General features: G+C 45.3%; 2 protein-coding genes across 4 annotated transcripts in view; one reads left to right on the plus strand and one right to left on the minus strand.

Annotated features, from left to right (window-relative positions):
* LOC132398994 (dynein axonemal assembly factor 8) overlaps positions 1-5338 on the plus strand; it is a 181029-nt gene extending 175691 nt beyond the window's left edge. For all 3 annotated transcript variants that reach the window (XM_059978835.1, XM_059978834.1, XM_059978837.1), the window contains exons 29-32: positions 868-1079; positions 1803-1888; positions 2827-2896; positions 4234-5338. In XM_059978835.1, coding sequence (XP_059834818.1) covers positions 868-1079; positions 1803-1888; positions 2827-2896; positions 4234-4356 — 491 coding nt within the window. In that variant the 3' untranslated portion in view covers positions 4357-5338. The remainder of the gene's footprint in view (positions 1-867; positions 1080-1802; positions 1889-2826; positions 2897-4233) is intronic.
* Positions 5339-5353: 15 nt separating this feature from the next.
* nlrc3 (NLR family, CARD domain containing 3) overlaps positions 5354-20466 on the minus strand; it is a 112980-nt gene continuing 97867 nt past the window's right edge. The window contains exons 12-19 of the mRNA XM_059978842.1: positions 19499-19582; positions 18274-18357; positions 17290-17373; positions 15442-15525; positions 13725-13808; positions 10161-10244; positions 7875-7958; positions 5354-5990 (exon numbers count right to left, since the gene is read on the minus strand). Coding sequence (XP_059834825.1) covers positions 5900-5990; positions 7875-7958; positions 10161-10244; positions 13725-13808; positions 15442-15525; positions 17290-17373; positions 18274-18357; positions 19499-19582 — 679 coding nt within the window. The 3' untranslated portion in view covers positions 5354-5899. The remainder of the gene's footprint in view (positions 5991-7874; positions 7959-10160; positions 10245-13724; positions 13809-15441; positions 15526-17289; positions 17374-18273; positions 18358-19498; positions 19583-20466) is intronic.

Genomic DNA, 20466 nt, shown 5'->3' on the forward strand with positions numbered 1-20466 from the left:
TGAATGGTTCTGGAAGACTGGAAAATTGCAAATGTCACTCCACTCTAAGAAGGGAGGGAAGCGGAAGAAAGGAAACTATAGGCCAGATTGAATGGTTTGTCATATGAAGAGTATTTGATGGCTCTGGGCCTGTATTCACTAGAATTCTGAAGAATGAGGGGTGACCTCATTTAAACCTATCGAATGGTGAAAGACCTTGATAGAGTGGATGTGCAGAGGATGTTTCCTATAGCTGGAGAGTCTTAACACTAGAGAACACAGTCTCAAAATAGAGGGACGTCTTTTTAGAACAGTGATGGGAAGGAATTTCTTTCGCCAGAGAGAGGTGACTCTGTAGAATTCTTTGCCACAGGCAGCTGTGGAGGCCAAATCTTTATGTATATTTAAGGCAAAGGTTGAAAGATTCTTGATTGTTCAGGGCATGAAGGGACATAGAGAGAAGGCAGGAGACTGGTGCCGAGTGGAAAATTGGATCAGCCATGATGACATGGTGGAGCAGACTTGATGGGCCAAATGGCCTAATTCTGCTCCTATATCTTCTGGTCTTATGGCTGAGTGGCCTAATTCTGTTCCTATATTTGATAGTTTTGTGGTCTTATGGGCTGGGGTATCAAATTGTGGGCATGCTGTGATGGTCCCAGAATCATGGCGACTCTTGCAGGCTCAGGCTATTGGTTGTTGACACAAACATTGTATTTTCATGTACACATGACAAATAAAGCAAATCATTCATCTTTATATTGTGATGTTTCTAGACTGGGTCTCAGCTATTGGAAGCTGGAACATTACTCCTGAAGTGAATTTTATTTTCCTGCCGGTTGTGTCGAGTTTAAGCACTGATCTTCTCTCTCCTCCTCTACCTGACAGGAGTACTGCTGTCTCGAGCTCTCTGCCAGACCATGTGTCTGCTGTTAGCTGCTCCGCTCATCTGTAGCTGCCACCACCCCGCCTACATTGAGGTGCTGGACCAGCTAGCCAGCTGTGGCTTCCAGGTCACCGGGGCAAGGATGAGCATCCTTGACCAGATACAGGCTCAGCACGTGGCAAAGCTCATCAGCGTTGTCAATATCTCAGCCACAGTAAGCCTCTCTTATGTTCTACTAGAGACATTTTATATTCTAAATGTTCAGAAAACTGTAGGCAGTGCACAGGGTCTGTGGGAGGGTAGGTCCCTGCTCTAAAGGTGCACTCAGACATGTGGGCAGCTCACTACTCAGCCTCCTGGTGTACTTTGCTCTTTCTAGAAGGTGTAACCTTGCTTTTCTTCAAATTCATCCTCATTGCCTTTCCTTGTACTCTTATTTCTTGATCTTGGGTTAGTTACTCTGGTTGGCTTTTCTCAATTTGCATGGTATTGTTAAATGTTTGTCACTGTTTTGAGAGTGCACTCAGCTCCAAGTTGTAAGTAGAGGGAAGTCCATTCTTGGCCAGGAGACTTGTATTAAGTGGAACAGACAACTTGTCTGATATGTTAATTACTGTTGACCCTGTGGTGAACTATGTGCCTGTCGGGACACGCCCCTGCTGACTGCTCCTGTGGCTCCTCCCACAGGCCCCTGTATAAAGGAGATCTGAGGCCTGACGCTCGGCCTCAGTCTCCAGGTCATAGTATGATGGACACTCACTCCTGGTTCCTTCTTCCAGTCAATAAAAGCCGATATCTCGCCTTACATCTCAGTGTGAGTTATTGATGGTGCATCAGACCCAGAAAAGTTTACCTGTGTATTGGGGATGTGTAGGGTAGGTTGTGCTGCTGGGTCACTGTTTAATTCCACATACCTATAACTCTTATCTCCCTCTAGTGTGCTCTGCTTACAAGCGGCCCCTGCCTGATCCTGGCTCTGGAGAGGGACAATGGTTTCTGCTGCTTTGATCCTCTGCTGAAAAGGTAAGGAAAGCTGTCACATCTTTAGCTGCATTGTAGCCTTTAGTTCCTCTACATAAGGATGAAGAGATAGGGAGAGACTGTACTTGGAAACAGGCCTTTTGGCCCAACTAATCCATGCTGATGTGTTACCCAATAAACTAGTCCCATCTGCCCACATTTGGCCCACATCCCTCTAAAACTCTCCCATCCATGTACTTATCTAGATACCTTTTAAATGTTGTTAATGTGCCATCTATTTCTGGCATCTCATTCCAAATACACATGACCCTTTTAAATCTCTCACCTCTGATCTTAAACCCACGTTTTCTTGTTTTTTTGCAATTGCTCCCTGGGAAAACACCTGTGCACCCTCCCTATCTAAGCTCTTTTTGAACTTGTATACCTCTATTAAGTCACCCCTCAATCTGCTATGTTCCAGGGTATAAAGTCCTAGTCGCATGACTTTTCCTTATAAGTGGAGAGAAATGGAAACTGCAGCAGAGTTAATGAGATAGTTGAATGGCACACTGGTTGTGTCTCTTGGTACAAGGCTGCCTGATGTGCCGGGCTCTCACTGAATATTGTTTTAATCCAGAAATGTCGATACCTCTGGGTGTGACTGATGGCACTCTGCCTGCAGAGATAGTGCCCAGAACTCTGCTATTGCTGTGTCCTTCTGCCTCACTCCAGAATTATGGGGCACCAAATGACTTTCCCTCAGTCCCAAACAAGACAGACTAATGAGATTACAAGCCTCCCCCAGTGAATGATCAGAACTCACAAAATGTAACTGTCCCACAGTAAAATAATGCCAATGTATGTAATTTTTCATTATCCAAGGCAGCCCCTTCTAATCCATCCCTTACTCCTTCAAAACCCAGACTCTCAAGAAAGAAATGTAGCAGTTTAACTCAATAACTGAAATGTAGCAATCACAAGTTGGATGCCTTGTGTTTCAGCCTTGACTGGGAAAAACTGAACCTCCAGGACTGTCTGCGGCATTTCATCTATCCCAGGACTGAGTCACAGGCAAGTAGTCAACTCCATACAAACACACATGCACATAGACTTTGCAATGTGTGCCTCTGCTTCATTTATGGAACCACTGACTGTGGTTGTGTCTTGTGTCTCACCCACACAGGGAGTTTTTCAATTATGGCATTAATATTAAACTGAATGAATCAAAGGAAAAAAAATTAACTCACTGAAATCAGCCATGATGGTGGAGCAGAATGAGGCCATTATATCATGGCTGATTTATTATTCCTCTCAAAACATTCTCCTATCTTTGCCCCATAACCTTTGATGCCCTGACTAATCAAGAAACTTTCAATCTCTGCTTTAGATATACCCAAAGACTTAGCCTCCACGATTGTGGCAATGAATTACACAGATTCACCACCATCTGGCTAAAGAAATTCCTCCTCATCTCTGTTCTAAAGGGACATAGAAACATAGAAAACCTACAGCACAATACAGGCCCTTCGGCCCACAAAGTTGTGCCGACATGTTCCTACCTTAGAAATTACTAGGATTACCCTTAGCCCTCTATTTTTCTAAGCTCCATGTACCTATCCAAAAGTCTCTTAAAAGACCTTATCGTATCCGCCTCCACCACCGTCACCGGCAGCCCATTCCACGCACTCACCACTCTGAGTAAAAAGCTCCTGACATCTCCTCTGTATCTACTCCCCAGCACCTTAAACCTGTGTCCTCTTGTGGTGATCATTTCAGCCCTGGGAAAAAGCCTCTGACTATCCACACGATCAATGCCTCTCATCACCTTGTACACCTCTATCAGGTCACCTCTCATCCTCCGTTGCTCCAAGGAGAAAAGGCTGAGTTCGCTCAACCTATTCTCATAAGGCATGCTCCCCAATCCAGGCAACATCCTCATAAATCTCTTCTGCATCCTTTCTATGGCTTCCATATCTATCCTGACGTCCTTCTATTCTGAGGCTGTGCCCTCTGGCGCTATCGAATATTGAATACTGGTTGTCATGGAGAAAACATACAAACTCTGCACAGCGAACACCCAGGTTCAGAATTGACCCTGGGATCCATGAACGATGAGGTAACAGCAGTAACTGCCATGCCACCTTTCCACTAAGGTCTGCTGTAGACTGAGAATGGGCTATTTTAGAATTTTATTAAATTTCCCTGGTAAGCCAATAGTAGCTACATCCGTTACACAACATTTGATGTAAAGCACAGCTTATTTTAATGTCCAGCTTCCTTGAACAGAATATGGCCAAATGAGCTCCAGGAAACCTCCCCACCCCGCGAGAAGCAGAGATCACTGTTGTAACTCGGCCTCTGGGTTAATGAATGAATGGTCACCAGTCACTGTGTTTTCTGTTAACCAGGTGGATCAGTTACTCAGCTGCCTGTTTGAGACCCTTGCTCCCTACAGTATTCACCGGATTGTGCCCCAAGACTCTGGGCTCTACAGGGGCAACACTTTTGACAACCGTGGCTCCAGTCCCTGACCCCACAAGAGGGCAAACAGGAGGATCAACGTTAAATCCCCTATCTCAGACTTCTCATTGTTTGAATTTATTTCCCCTCCCTATATTTATTATTCTGTAATAGGTCTCTAACCAAGCAGCAAAAGAGCTTCGACAGTAACTTGTCAACATTTCATTGGGTATGCTCACATTCACTGACGCTGATTTTCTCTCAGCTGGTATCTGATCGCCAAGCTCCTGAAGTAATGCACACCCTTCTCCCTCCTTGCTGGCACCCTGTGTTTACTCAGCATGGCGAGCTCAAACAGTTCCCCCCAGGTAATAACTGATGAATGAGTATATCTAGTAAACACACAGACTGTGGATCTCCAGCTACCTGTGGTTTCTATATGGATGGTATTCAATTCAACTTCTCCAAGGCAGAGACAGAAATCCAGTAAACAGCTCTAACATCTTCAAGGAAAGGTCCTTGGGAGAGTCAGAATGACAGGATCACAAAACCTCATCGTTCCACTTATGGACAATGGACTTTCCTCATTTAGCTCAGTTCAAGGAACAGCTGAAACTAAACTGCCCGAGTTCAATGGAGATGATCGCTGGCCAGCACAAGTCTCACTGGGGTGAGAGTTTGTATTTGGTACAAAGAGTCACTGCATCGGTGGACGGTGTGACACAGCTGGAGGTACCACAGTATACAGCAGCCTTGTAACGCTGAAGCACCATCCACAACTCAGTATGGCTCATGAACTTCCATTTGTATTGTACAAAGCTTATTGTGTGTTAGATTTAATATCTTACAACTAGAGCCCCAACTAAAACATACATGTTACTGTCACCTTATCTATAAGTTACATATGTGGGTGTGAGTGATTCACTGCCTTGTGGAAAATAAACTCTGGCACTTTACTTATAAAGTGTGAGCTCATTCTGTTCCGACTGAGGTGTGACATTTGGTCAAACCCTTGGGATGAGTGAAGTACAAAAACTCAAACCGATCACTGTGTCCCAGTCACTCAGCTCTGGAATATTATTTTTAATAGTTGCTTTTGAAATCATTGATAAATATAAGCATTTATGCTGTAAATAACATATCTACAAATGGAACACAAGTTCCCTCAGTCTATGAAACGACTCAATTATGTACAAATGGAACACGAGTTTCCATCAGTGTGTCAACCGACTCCCACAACGGTTCCACATCTTCATGCAGTAACTGATGGTGAAGCCACAGGTCATCATTGTGTGCATTTCCTTCCTCAGATCACAGAGTCAGGGGTCGCCACTATTATGCTCCCAGAGAATTCAGGTGTCAGGAGTTGCCACTGTCCACACCATCTCCCACTGCCCTCAGGGTCATGGGTCACCACTGCCCACACCAGCTCCCACTGTGTTCGAGGTCACGGGCCATCACCATCCACACTGTCTCTCACTGACCTCGGGGTCAGGGAACACCATTCCTTTTCCCCCGGCCTCAGGGTCAGTGGAGGTGGACAACATACCAGAAGATGGATTGTGCTGAATCGTACAGAGCCCGCACTGTGCCGCTTTGCCAGCCTGGCTTGGCTCAGATCTCAACAATGCAGTGAGGGGACTTGCTTCTGATCTCAGCAGCGATGACCTTCGCTCCAGATTCGCCAATCTTGTTGCCCTGGAGACTGTGAGAAAGAGCAAATGGAATGAGCTGTCACAACATTATGTTTTTTGATTACTGGGCTGGACTGAGGGAGGAGCAGTAAGCTGAGCCCGAGACTCAAAATCAATTGGAGCCCATAACACTGTCTGTGTGAAGTTTACACGCACTCTGGGTTTCCCCTGGGAACTCTGGTTTCCTCACAAAGAGACAATATGAAGGTGAAGGTGAAGGGTAGCATGGGGGGGGGGGGTTACTGTGAGTAGTTTTGGACCCCTTATGTACTGGCATTGGAGAGGGTCCAGAGGAGGTTCATGAGAATGATCCCAGGAGGATCCAGGAGTGTTCTACATTTTGGCAGGAATAATCCAAATAGAACATACAGGGTAAATGGTAGGGCATTGAGGAATGCAGAGGAACAGAGAGATCTAGGAATAACAGTGCATAGTTCCCTGAAGGTGGAGTCTCATGTAGATAGGGTGGTGAAGAAGGCTTTTGGAACGCTGGCCTTTATAAATCAGAGCATTGAGTACAGAAGTTGGGATGTAATGTTAAAATTGTACAAGGCATTGGCAAGGCCAAATTTGGAATATTGTGAACAGTTCTGGTCACCGAATTATAGGAAAGATATCAATAAGTTAGAGAGAGTGCAGAGATGATTTACTAGGATGTTACCTGGGTTTCAGCACTTAAGTTACAGAGAAAGGTTGAACAAGTTAGGTCTCTATTCATTGGAGCGTAGAAGGTTGAGGGGGGATTTGATCGAGGTATTTAAAATTTTGAGAGGGATAGATAGAGTTGACGTGAATAGGCTGCTCCATTGAGAGTAGGGGAGATTCAAACGAGAGGACATGATTTGAGAGTTAGGGGGCAGAAGTTTAAGGTAAACACGAGGGGGTATTTCTTTACTCAGAGAGTGATAGCTGTGTGGAATGAGCTTCCTGTAGAAGTAATAGAGGCCAGTTCAGTTGTGTCATTTAAGGTAAAATTGGATAGGTATATGGACAGGAAAGGAGTGGAGGGTTATGGGCTGAGTGTGGGTAGGTGGGACCAGGTGAGATTAAGAGTTCGGCACGGACTAGGAGGGCCGAGATGGCCTGTTTCCATACTGTGATTGTTATATGGTTATATGGAATGAAAGAGCTAACATATCAGGAGCATCTGATGGCTCTGAGCTGGTTCTCACTGGAGTTTAGAAGAACGAGAGGGGAATTTCATTGAAACCTACTGAAAAAGCAAAAAAGGCTGAGATAGAATGGATGTGGAGATGATGTTTCCACAGTGGGAGAGTCTAGGACCAGAGGACACAGCCTCAGAATAGAGGGACATCCATTTAGAACAGAGATGAGGAGGAATTTCTTTTGCCAGGGGGTGGTGAATCTGGAATTTTTTTTGCCACAATTGGTTGTAGAGGCCAAGTCATTGAGTATATTTAAAGTAGAGGTTCATAGGTTCATGATTAGTCAGGGTGTCAAAGTTTATGGGAGAGAAGGGTTTAAGTGGGATAGTAAATCATGATAGAACAATAGAACAGACCCAATAGGCCAAATGGCCCTTTTCTGCTCATTTGTTTTATGGTTATGTGGTCTTATGAATGAAGAATGGAATTAACATAGGTGCTTGATGGTTGGTACATTCTCTGACATTAGCCTTAGACTAACGGATAGGTGAAAGAGTGAGAACACCCATCTCATGGCCCAGGCTGCTCTTTCTGCTGCCAGAGTGGGTGTGGGGTGAGCTTCTGACAGGGATATGGTGATCCTCCCAGCAGACAGCTGACAGAGTCCTGTCCTTTTCAACTCTGCATAGAAAGCTGAGGTCACCAGGGCTTCTTTACCCTCTGTAGTTCACAGTGGGGGAACAGACCAAGTGTGAAGCGAGTCAGAACATGGAACATGGAGACACTTACTTGATGTGGGCAAGACTGGGGTTGTACTTCAAAGCAATTGCAATGCACATCGCCCCATCCAGACCCAACGAGTTCTCCTGAAGGCTACAAGGCAACAGATGCAGGAGTCAACAATAGAGCATAGACAGATTAATTTGTCAAATGCACCCTGTTTGTATGAAGTTCCCAGAGTAACCGGTGTACATAGTAATAATAAGAACATAGAATATTCCAGCACAGTACAGCCTCTTTGGCCCATGACTTGTGACAATCTTTAAACCTGCACAACCTCTTCCCTTCCATTGTTCTATCAACCATGTGCCAATCTAAGAGACTCTGAAATGTCCCTAATGAATCTGCCTTTACCACCACCCACCACTCTGACATCCCCCTATACTTCCTCCTGTCACCTAAAATGATGTTCCCTCATATTAGCCATGTCTACCCTGGGAAAAGACTGACTATCCACTTGGTCCATGCTTCTTATCACCTTGTATGCCTCAATAAAGTTACCTCTCATCCTCCTTTGCTTCAAAGAGAAACACCCTACTTCGCTCAACCTCTGCTCTCCAATCCAGGTGGCATCCTGGCAAATCTCTGCACCCTCTAAATGTTCCACAACATTCCTATAATGAAGTTCAAAGTAAACTTATTATCAAAGTACACATATGTCACCATATACACCCCTGAGATTCATTTCCTTGAGAGCATACTCAACAAATCCATAATAGTATAACAACCATAATAGAATCAGTGAAAGACTGCACCAACATGGGCATTGGACCAGTGATGCGACAACCAGAATTGAACACATTACTCCAAGTGTGGTCTAGCCAGAGCTGGAACATCATCTTATGACTCTTGAACTCAATTCCTCTATTAATAAAAGCTAACACACCATAAACCTTAACGACCTTCTCCACTTGCCCAGCAGCTTTGGTGGATCTATATAACCATATAACAATCACAACACAGAAACAGGCCATCTCGGCCCTCCTAGTCCGTGCCGAACCCTTAATCTCACCTAGTCCCACCTACCCGCACTCCGCCCATAACCCTCCACTCCTTTCCTGTCCATATACCTATCCAATTTTACCTTAAATGACACAACTGAACTGGCCTCTACTACTTCTACAGGAAGCTCATTCCACACAGCTATCACTCTCTGAGTAAAGAAATACCCCCTCGTGTTTCCCTTAAACTTCTGCCCCCTAACTCTCAAATCATGTCCTCTCGTTTGAATCTCCCCTACTCTCAATGGAAACAGCCTATTCACGTCAACTCTATCTATCCCTCTCAAAATTTTAAATACCTCTATCAAATCCCCCCTCAACCTTCTGCGCTCCAATGAATAGAGACCTAACTTGTTCAACCTGTTCTATGGACATGGGCCCAAAGATCCCTCCACTCTGCTAAGAAACCTGAATAAATGTAACAGCAGCAGAATGGTGCAAAGATTAATTGAGAATTTCAAATAGATATCAGCCATCTCAGAGTCTGGATTTGGACTTGGATTTCCTGCTTTATGTGGTCTGAGTGGAAAGGTCAAGGCGAATGAAACATTTCCATCATTGACCAACAGTACTTCCGTCTCGAATCCCGGGAGCACTCACCATCTCATCAGCAAAGACCCTCTAAGCTCAACATATCTAGACACTGACACAGGTCTGTGCACTTTCAGCACTGAATGAGGGACCTGTCCACTGCACTATCTGGTTCAGGTCTCACTGAGGTATCAAATGAGAGACTGGTTTGTGGCCTCTTGTCATTCAGTGAATTCCTCAGTAATAAAAGAAGTTCTCTGATGTTGTTCAGAGAAGGAAACTGCCAACTTTGCCAATTGGTCTCTTTTACCTTCGTCATAGAGTACTACAGCACAGGAACAGGCCCTTTAGCCCATCTAGTCAATACATAACCATTATTCTCCTTAGTCCCATCTACCTGCACCCAGACAATAGCCCTCCAAACCCATCCCATCCATGTACTTACCCTAGCTTCTCTTACATGTTGACATCAAACCCACATCCACGACATATACTGGCAGCTTGTTCCTCACTCTGTGAAAAAGTTCCTCCTCAAGTTCCCCTTAAATATTTCACCTTTCAATGAACATTTCTCTCAGGTACAGAACTACAACTTACTCATCTCTCAGTTAGCATAATCTGCAGAGAAGTCAGACACTGCCTGCTCCACTGGAACTGATTCTAGTCCAAACCTTGGAGCTCTGTGGAACACACCAAGTTTCTATAAGGTCCCATTTAGTTAACCTGAATGCAAGTGAAACTGAGTAAAGAAAAGGACACATACTTGAGAGTTTGGAGGCTGTTGTTGACTTTCAGACCCGCAGCAATTGCCTTCACCCCAGCCACGCCTACAGCATTCCCTCGGAGACTGGAACAAACCAAAGGACATTCAGCTCTCAGGAACATGCCTACACACGCATGAGCACAGAACATGCTCTCATAACTCAAGATGTCTTGGATTTTAATATCTGGTATAAATGTATAGAAACTGTTGATTGGAAAGTTAGATGTAGAGAAAGTTAAGAACTAAAAGTGATAGGCTTGCTATTGAGCAGAGATACTGCCTGCCTGACAAATGAGGTGCATTTGATGGTTCTAGACCTATACTCATTGAGAAGTACAGCACAGAAACTGGCCCTTCGACCCATCTAGTCCATGCTGAAACCATTTAAACTGTCTACTCCCATCATCCTGCACCAAGGCCATGTACCTATCCAAACTTCTCTTAAATGTTGAAATTGCCTCGCCTGCACCACTTGTGCTGGCAGCTCATTCCACATGCTCATGACCCTCTGAGTGAAGAAGTTTCCCCTCATGTTCCCTTAAACCTTTTACCTTTCATCCTTAACCCCTGACCTCTAGTTGTTGTGCTATCCAACCTCAGTAGAAAAAGTCTGCTTGTATTTATCTATGCCCCTCATGATTTTGTATACCTCTATCAAATCTCCTCTCAGTTTTTATATTCTAAAGAATACAGTCCTAACCTATTCAATGTTCCTTCATAACTCAGGTCTTCTCCAGACCTGGCAACATCCTTGTAAATTTTCTCTGTACTCTTTCAACTTTGTTTACATCTTTCCTATAGCTTAAGTGACCAAAACTACACGCAATACTCCAAGTTAAGCCTCACCAACATCTTCAACATAGCATCCCATCTCCTGTACTCAATACATTGATTTATGAAGGTCACACGCACAACACGCTGGAGGAACTCAGCAGGTCGGGCAGCATCCGTGGAAACAAGCAGTCAACGTTTTGGACCAAGACCCTTCGTCAGGACTGAAGAAGGAGGAGGCAGGGGCCGTATAAAGAAGGTGGGGGGAGGGTGGGAAGGAGAAGGCTGGTAGGTGCCAGGTGAAAAATCAGTAAGGGGTGGGGGAGGGGAAGCAGGGAGGGGAAGAGGAATGTAAGGGGAAAGCACTATGGGTAATAGGAGGCGGAACCATAAGGGAGGTGATAGGCAACTGGAGGAGGAGGCAGAGGGAAACTGGGATGGGGGAAGAGAGAGGGAGGGAATTACTGGAATTTGGAGAATTCGATGTTCATGCCAAGGGGCTGGAGACTACCCAGACGGTATATGAGGTGCTGCTCCTCCAACCTCAGTTTGGCCTCACCGTGGCAGTAGAGGAGGCCATGTATGGACATATCCTTTAGGGAATGTGAAGCAGAACTGAAGTGGGTGGCATTAGTCTCCATTACTGGTTTTTCACCTGGCACCTACCAGCCTTCTCCTTCCCACCCTCCCCCCACCTTCTTTGTAGGGCCCCTGCCCTCTTTCTCTTCAGTCCTGACGAAGGGTCTCAGCCCGAAACATTGACTGTTCATTTCCACTGATGCTGCCCGACCAGAGTTCCTCCAGCATTTTGCTTTGACCCCCAGCATCTGCAGAGTATTTTGTGTTTTGGATTTATGAAGGTCAATGTGCCAAAAGCTCTCTTTACAACTCTATCTGCCTGTGACACCACTTTCAATGGATTATGATTTGTATTCCCAGATCCCTTTATTCTACCACGCTCCTCAGTGCCCTACTGTTCACTGTGTAAGACCTACTCTGGTTGGTCCTAACAAAGTGTAAAACCTCACACTTCACTGCATTAAATTCCATCTGTAATTTTTCCAGCTGATGCAGATCCCTCTGCAAACCATGATAGACTTCCTCATTGTCCACGACATTCCCAATCCTGGTGTCAATCGCAAATTTGCTGATCCAGTTAACCACATCATCCAGATTATTGATATAAATGACAAACAACAATGAACCCAGCACTGATCCCTGTGGCACACCACTAGTCACAGGCCTCCAGTAGTAGAGGCAACCCTCTACTACCACTCTCCGGCATGTGCCAGAAAGCCATTGTCTAATCGTGAATGCTGAGTAACTGAACCTTCTTGACCTGCCTCCCATGTGGGACCTTGTCAAAGGCCTCACTAAAGTCCATGTAGACAACATCCGCTGCCTTGTCTTCCTCCACTTTCCTGGTAACTTCCTCGAACAACTCTGTAAGATTGGAAGACATAATCTACCATTCATAAAGCCATGCTGACAATCCTTAATCAGTCCATGTCTATCCAAATACTTACATATCCAGTCCCTTAGAATAACTTCCAGTAACTTTCTACATCTAATGTTAGACTCACCAACCTATAATTTCCTGGTTTATGTCCTGGTTTAGAGCCTTTTTTTAAACAGTGAAACAACATTCGCTATCTGCCAATCCTCTGGTACCTCCCCTGTTGCTAAGGATGATTTAAATATCTCATCTAGGGCCCCTTAGGGTCTGAAAGAACACCTTGTCAGGCCCTGGGGATTTATCCACCCCGACTTGCCTCGGGGTAGCATTAACCTCCTCCACTGTAATCTGTATAGGGTCTATGAAGTTGATGCTGCTTTACTTCACTTCCATAGACTCTGTGTCTCCCAAGTAAATACAGAGGCAAAGAAGTCATTTACGATCTCCCCCATCTGTTTTGGCTCCACACACGGATTTCCATTCTAGTCTTTCAGAGGACCAACCTTGACCTTTGCAATCCCTTTGGACTTAACATGACTGTAGAATCCCTTAGGACTCTCCTTCACCTTGTCTGCTAGGGCAACTTCATGCCTTCTTTTACCCTTCCTGATTTCTTTCATAAGTGTTCCTCTGCATTTCTTATATTCCATAAGCACCTCATCTGTTCAAGCTTGTCTATACGTGCTATGTCTTCTTTTTCTCCCTCTTAACCAGGGCCTCAATATCTCTTGAAAGCCAAGGTTCCCTAAACTTGCAAGAGTTTTGAAGAATGAGGGTGGGATCTCATTCAAACCTATCAGAATATTGAAAAGCCTGGATAGAGCGGACATGGAGAGATGTTTCCAATAATGGGAGGGAGAGTCCAGGTCCAGAGGGCACAGCCTCAGAATAGAAAGAGGTCCCTTTAAAACAGAGATGAGGAGGAAGTTCTTTAGCCAGAAGGTTGTGAATCTGTGGAATTTTTTTTGCCGGAGACAGGTGTGGAGGTCAAGTTATTGGGTATATTTAAAGCAGAGTTTGGTCGATTCCTGATTATTCAGGGCATCAAAAGTTACAGAAAGAAGGCAGGAGAATGGGGTTGAGAGGGATAATAAACCAGCCAGGGTGGAATGGAATGGCAGAACAGATTCAATGGGCTGAATAGCCTAGTTCTGCTCCTCTGTCTTGTGGTCTGACCTGCTGGGTTCCTCCAGCATTTTGTGTGTGTTGCTGTTCTGAGGACCTAGAAACATGACCAAGACTCGGGGTCAACCCTCACTGAGGTTCTCCCAACTTCCCTGTCTCTTGGGCATTAAACACTCATGTATGCAGAGATAGATTAACAGGAATGTACTCACTCCAACGTGGTCAGGCTTCTGTTCACTGCGAGGGCTTCGGCCAAGGCCTTGGCACCTCGTTCACCCACGGACGTTCCCTGTAGGCTGGAGCAAAGGAACCAGTCAACAACAACACAGCTTCATATTCCAACACACAAGGACAGCTCAACAAACAGAAATCAATAAGTTATACCACCATTTACACCAACAACTAACATGGAAAGGATCAGAGTCAGCATAAAAGGAGACATCAAGTCTGTGGAGGCTCCTGAACAACACCTCTGTGTTATTCCCCAGCTTGTTTCCATAGGACAGGAACTTACTCCTCTCAAAATTCCATAAAACTCTCTTTTGGACCAGTGTGTGGAGTTTTGTCTTTTATCTAGGAATGGAGAGAGTGTAGTGTAAAGTCACTACAGATCGATACTTGGCCCAGCATGGCTGTAACATGAAGGGAGCTTTTATAACTGTTTATAGTCATACACCTAAAAGAAAGAGAGAGGACTATATTGAGATTTATAAACTGCTAGGACTGGACAGATGTTCCAGTGGGTGAGAAGCTCAGAACCAAAAGTCAGAACTGAGGACTGGGTGAAGAGAAAGTTCTTCCAACAAGAAGTGAATCTGTGGACCGATCATTAACTGTATTTAATGAGTTAGATATCGCAGAGGAGAAAGCAAACACTGAAGTTAGGTAATCAGTCCCGATCACATTAAATGCTGGAACAGACTCAAAGTGGCCTCTTCCTGCTCCTCATTTCCAGATTCCTGGTAAGGAGGAAGCTATTCAAAAATCACTCTGGTCATTTCTCTATGTAAGTCTGGAGGGAGGAGTGTATCGAGCTGCAGTGATCAGGAACCTTGCCTGAATGCAGATTCAGTATTCACTTATTGAGGAAACAGTATTATAGAGCTGTGGAAAGGAGCAGGGGCAGCAACTAGGAAGAATAAAGGCCGAAGGTGCTGGAGAACACTTCTGCCTTCTGTTCCTTCCAATTTGGACATAGTCCTGGCTTGGAAATGTCGCATTGATCTTTTAATTCAACAAGATGTTATCTGACTAAAACATGCAAGATCTGTGCTGAACTTTGAAAGGTAGACATCAGATGTTTCATGAGTCTGATTTGTCTGGAATGAGGGGTTAGTCATTCAGGACAGAGATGAGGAGAGGTTTGTGGGTGAAGTTTAGGAATTCTTTACCCAAGGGCTGTGGAGGGGTCTGTGCATTAGGGGTAGGGAGAAGGTTGTCTCTAATGAAAACAGATTGTTCCACGTTTGAATATTAAAGTTATTAAGGGCATGAAGATGCATCAGAGCGGGCACTGAGGTGGAAGAGAAAAGATTAAGGTTAATTATTAGCTTTAATTCTCACATGTACACTGCAACACACACACGTGTCTGATTGTGTCAATGATGTGCAGGGGTGGGAGCCCACAAGTGTCGTCACACTTTCAGCACCAACGTAGTGTGCCCACATCTCCCAGCACCCTAACCCAAACGTCTTTGGAATGTGGGAGGAAACCCACGTGGTCACATGGAAAATGTATGAACTCCTTACAGACAGAAATGGGAATTGAACCTTGAACACTGGTGTGTAAGGCTTTACACTAATGGCTACATTATCATTTAGTTACTGAATCTGAGAGTGACCACAAAGGAACAACCTTTTCTGTTTCTGTTTCTTCTGACCTGATATTCTTCTACCATTGCTGAAAGTGAACAAACTACAGAAACTTACTAGAGGGAGGTCAGCACCGAGTTATATTTCAATGCAGCCGAGAGTGCGATGATTCCTTCATCTCCAATGCTGTTTTCCTGCAGACTGGAAGGTAAATAAGCCCATGTGATTAACATGCTGTCCTCAGCAGGGACATCAGTAATACAACATTACGGGGCACAGACCACAACTCTAATGCTGCTGTTCCAGTAATCCTGGAACCCCTTCCTTTCTCACTGATATTTCAGGTCACGTAGAGTTAAAGCTCGGAAACCTGCCTTCTGCCCATCGAGCCTCTGCTAACCATCACCCATTCATGTCAATCATACATTAATCCCACATTTTTAATTCTTCTGCAGAATCTACCCCTCGCCCACACACAATAGCCGCTTAACACCTCTGTCATGCAGGTTTCAGGGTGTTGGAGGAAACCAGAGCGCCCAGGAGAAACGTACACGGTCAATTCCCACCCGTCCCCTGCCCTCTGGCCTCGAGTCCTCGGCACCTCTGCCAATACTGATTCTTGACGGAAAACAGATTATTGTGTTTGTGGGATCTTGCTGAACATAGACCATGCTGTGTTTCCCACATTGCCCCAGAGGCGACTCCGTTCAACAGCAGGCAGGGGTCTGAGGTACAGACTGTGAGAAGGGCAACAAGACAGCGAGCCTTACATCCTGAAATTAGCTTTTGCAAAGGCTCTGAGCTTGGTCTCACTGGAGTTCAACTAGTAGAGAGTGATAAGGACAGGAAGAACGGGAGGAGGGAAGGAGAAAGGCTCTGAGCTCAGTCTCACCGGATTTCAGATGTGGACAGTCATAAGGAGAGGGAGAATAGGAGAAGGAGAGGGAACTTACTCAAGGCTGGTGAGACTATTGTTACATACCCTGTGGGTATCTTGTGACTGTCCTATGATCATGATGTAATTGAGTATTTTGTGAGCATGATGTAATTGTCTTGTGATGGTGGGGTGATGTCATTTTCCCGCCAGTGTGAGGTCACATGATGTAATTTTCCCACCGGTTTGTGGTCACATGATGTAATGTTCCAACAGGTATATAAGGGAGCCCCCTGCTGTGATGCAGTTAGTTTGGGGTAGTTCGTTAGTTAGTTTTGCTGTGTATTCATCTCATGACGCAGTTTTGTTTTTAAAGTGGAGTTCCTGCTTTCTATTGTAAGGAGCAAAAACCGTTGTGCCGGCAGTTTCGCCAATCGCTGCCAGTTCTGGTTTGTTGCATCTTTCATTTATCTTTACAGTTGAGTTGGAGAGTGGAGACTTTACCAAAGTACGGGAACCCAAAGGATTGAGTAAAGTCGGTGTCATTCGGCGGTTCTGTAAAGGATCGACCTTATTGAATCTTCGTCCAGGATTGATGACCTGCATTTGAGATAACCCCTGGTTTGTGCAGTGTTCACTTTCCAGCAGCAAAAAGGTCAGTTCCTTCAAGCCATTTTATTTCCTTCATGGTGAATCCTTTGGACAAGACATCGCTCGACTGTGATCAGCAGATTCATCATTTTCTTCTGAGAAATTGTTGTTGCAGTAAAGTCTCTCCTTACAGACTGTATAAATCACCTAGACCTTCGAATTTACCACTTTAAGAACTATCACAGAGTTTGGCTGTTTGTTAAGTTGCCATATAGCAGTTAACTTCTGGTTAAGTTAGTCGTTTGTTTACTTTTCAGTTTTGTTGAGCAAAGTTTAATAAATGTTTGCGTTTGTTTATAAAACCTGACTCAATTCAATATTCATTGTTGCCGGCCACATAACACTACAGTTGGATTGTTATACACAAGCTAAAGGCTCTGACCTCGGTCTCACTGCAGTTCAGCTGTGGACAAAGGTAAGGAGGGGGAGAGGGGACTTACTCAAGGCTGGTGATGCTGTGGTTCGAACGTAGTGCACGAGCTAAAGCTTTGGCAGATTCTGGACTGATGAAATTCCACTGAAGGCTGAAAGAGAATGTGAACAGACATTGAACCTCATCAGCCTCTCACAGGCAAATTCCACATCTATTTCCATGGGTACACAAGAAAGCAGTATAAACTATTTCCACCATTATAAGCCTAACCTTATGATACCTGCCTGGTCAAGGCTCTCAGACTAGCCTCCATCTGCAGGGTTGGAAAGTCTCCATTGCAGATGCCACACTGGGCCCAGAGTTTGCAATGTAAACAATGGCAAACCCCTGGAGATGGCACATCTAGCAGACCCACAACCAAAATGCCCCTTCTCCAGCAGCTTCCCAAATGACAAGATGTGGTGGAGGTGGGAGGGGCTAGAGAGTTGTCCAGTTCAGAAATGGGCCCTTCAGTTGAGCACCCGTCAAAAATGGCATGACCCCGAGGTCCTGTCTCCATTCCCATTCTGACATGTCGGTTAGCAGTCTCCTCTTTTGCCAAAATGAGGCCACTCTCAGGGTGGAGGAGCAACACCTCATATTCCATCTGGGTAGCCTCCAACCTGATGGAATGAACATCAATTTCTCTTTCTAGTACAAAAATCCTCTCTCACTTCTCTCTTCTTCAATTTTCTACTTTGACCTCTGACCTCTCCTCCTCACCGGCCTATCACTTCCCCCCTGATTCCTGTCCTCCTTCCCTTTCTTCCATGGTTCACTCTCCTCTCCTATCAGATTCCTTCTTCTCCACCCCCTTTACATTTCCCACCTGCCTAGCTTCACCCATCACCTTCCCAAACATCACCAAATCCCACCCTCCCCCGTTTCATGGAACAGTGGCCTAGCCAGTAATGGGACAAACACAAGCCTTGACTCGTCAGTTAGGGTCTGGTCCAGTGATCCAGACAGACAGAGACAGAGAGATACACACACACACAGGTTCATGACTTACTGCAGAGAAGTGAGGGTCTGGTTCTCCTGAACAGCAGAGGCGATGGCTTCTGTCCCTTCATCGTGTAACAGATTTGCTGTTAAACTGAAAGCAGGAAACAGAGAACACTGACACTGGGAGCAACATCTACTGTGGAGAAGCAGCTTTGACCCTTCCTGCCATTTCGGAAGGGAGCTTGAACACGGAATTTATCCCCTTTGTGTTATTTACATTTGATCAGATATGAAGGAAGGAGCAGGATTGCTCTCTCAAAGGTATTCAGAAAATATGGAATCCTGGAGCTGGAACAGCCTGGAATCACACCCTTCAGCCCAACTCATCCATAACGACTGAGGTGCCTTCTCCAGCTAGTCCCATTTGCTCATGTTTTGCCCTCTAAACTTGCCACCAATGTCACAAAACAAAATATCTCATGTAAAATAAGTCAGTGCCATTAAACCTGATTCTGAACTTTCCTGTCCAAATACCTTTTTAAGTGTTGTAGTTGTACCCAGCTCTACCTCTTCCTCTGACAGCTCATTCCATATACCAACCTCCTCCTGAGAAAATCTTGCTCCTCAGGTTCCTCTCTCATCTCCAACTTTGCTGTCTAGTTTTAAACTCCCTTACCCTGTGAAAAGGTGACCATCCCCCTTTACCTAAGCCCCACATGATTGTACTTTTTATTTAGAGATACAGGCCGCACCACTCAATTAAACTCATCTGATCAATTAACCTACTAACCCATTCATCTTTGGAATGTGGGAGGAAACCCACACGGTCACGGGGAGAATGTACAAATTCCTAAAAGACAATGGTGAGAATTGAACCCAGGTTGATGATGCTAACTGCTACACACTCCTAAACATCTACAAAGTATCCTCAGTCTTCCCCACTCCAGGGATAACAATCCCAACCTATCCAGCTTCTCCTTAGAACTCAACCCCTCTAGTTCTGGTAATGTCCCTGGTGAATCTTTTCTGCCGCTTCTCCAGCTTAACCATATCCACAGTAACCAGAACTGCAGACAACAAAATGTTCACTGCCATTCTTCTCAACACAGAATCCAATTATTCCCAATTAACTGGTGCAAGACCTGACCAGTCCTGGATATGTCAATTGTGATAACACACAGGTCATACTTGTGATTTTAAAGGCCTCTCATTCTACAAATACACAGATGGAACTGGATCCCTGAAGATCATTCTTTACAGATGTGAGAGAGAAGATTGGCTGTCAGACTTACTCCAAGTTCCTCAGCACCTTGTTTGCACGTAGCGCATTTGCAATTTCCCTGGCTCCATTCAGGCCGATGGAATTCTCTCGCAGACTGGAAATGGAAAGACAGTTTACTAACACAAAATATCATTCCTCTCTTCACCCTCTTAGAGTTAAATGGTCCATTTAGTCTGTGCACCATGAAGCACCTATCTGCCAGAGTCTGACACTAATCCCATTTCATTCTCCCCTCATCCCCATCGACCCTGCCCATCAACCCTCCCCTCATCCCCATCGACCATCCCCACATCCCCATCGACCATCCCGACTGCAAACAGCATTGACACTAGGAAGGGGAGGAGGGACGAGAAAGAGCGGTAGTGATAGGGGATTCTATAGTCAGGGGGGCGGATAGGAGATTTTGTGGGGAGATCGGGAGTCTTGGATGGTAGGTTGCCTCCCTGGTACCAGGGTCCGGGACAACTCAGATTGGGTGCAGGTTATTCTTGAGAGGTGGGGGCAAGAACCCAGATGTTGTGGTCCATGTAGGGACCAACGACGTGGGTAGGATGAGTGAGGGGGTCCTGCGTAGTGAGTTCAGGGAGTTAGGTGCGAAGCTGAAGGGCAGGACCTCCAGGGTAACAATCTCAGGATTGCTACCTGTGCCACGTGCAAGTGAGGCAAGGAACAGAAGGATTATACAGATTAATATGTGACTGAGAGGATGGTGCAGGAGGGAGGGCTTCAGGTTTGTAGATAATTGGGCTTTGTTCCAGGGAAGGTGGGATTTGTTCCGAAGGGACGGTTTACACCTGAACTGGAACGGTACTAACGTTCTTGCAGGGAAGTTTGCGAGTGCTGCTCGGGGGGGGGGGGGGGTTAAACTAAATTTGCAGGGGGCGGGGATCCAGAATGTGAGAGAGGATAGCGAGAGGAAGAATAAAGGACAGGTGGGGACTACACGGTTCCGGAATATTGAGTGTGTAGTAGAGAAAG

The sequence above is a fragment of the Hypanus sabinus genome, chromosome 9 (assembly GCF_030144855.1).
Source record: "Hypanus sabinus isolate sHypSab1 chromosome 9, sHypSab1.hap1, whole genome shotgun sequence".
NCBI lineage: Eukaryota > Metazoa > Chordata > Chondrichthyes > Myliobatiformes > Dasyatidae > Hypanus > Hypanus sabinus.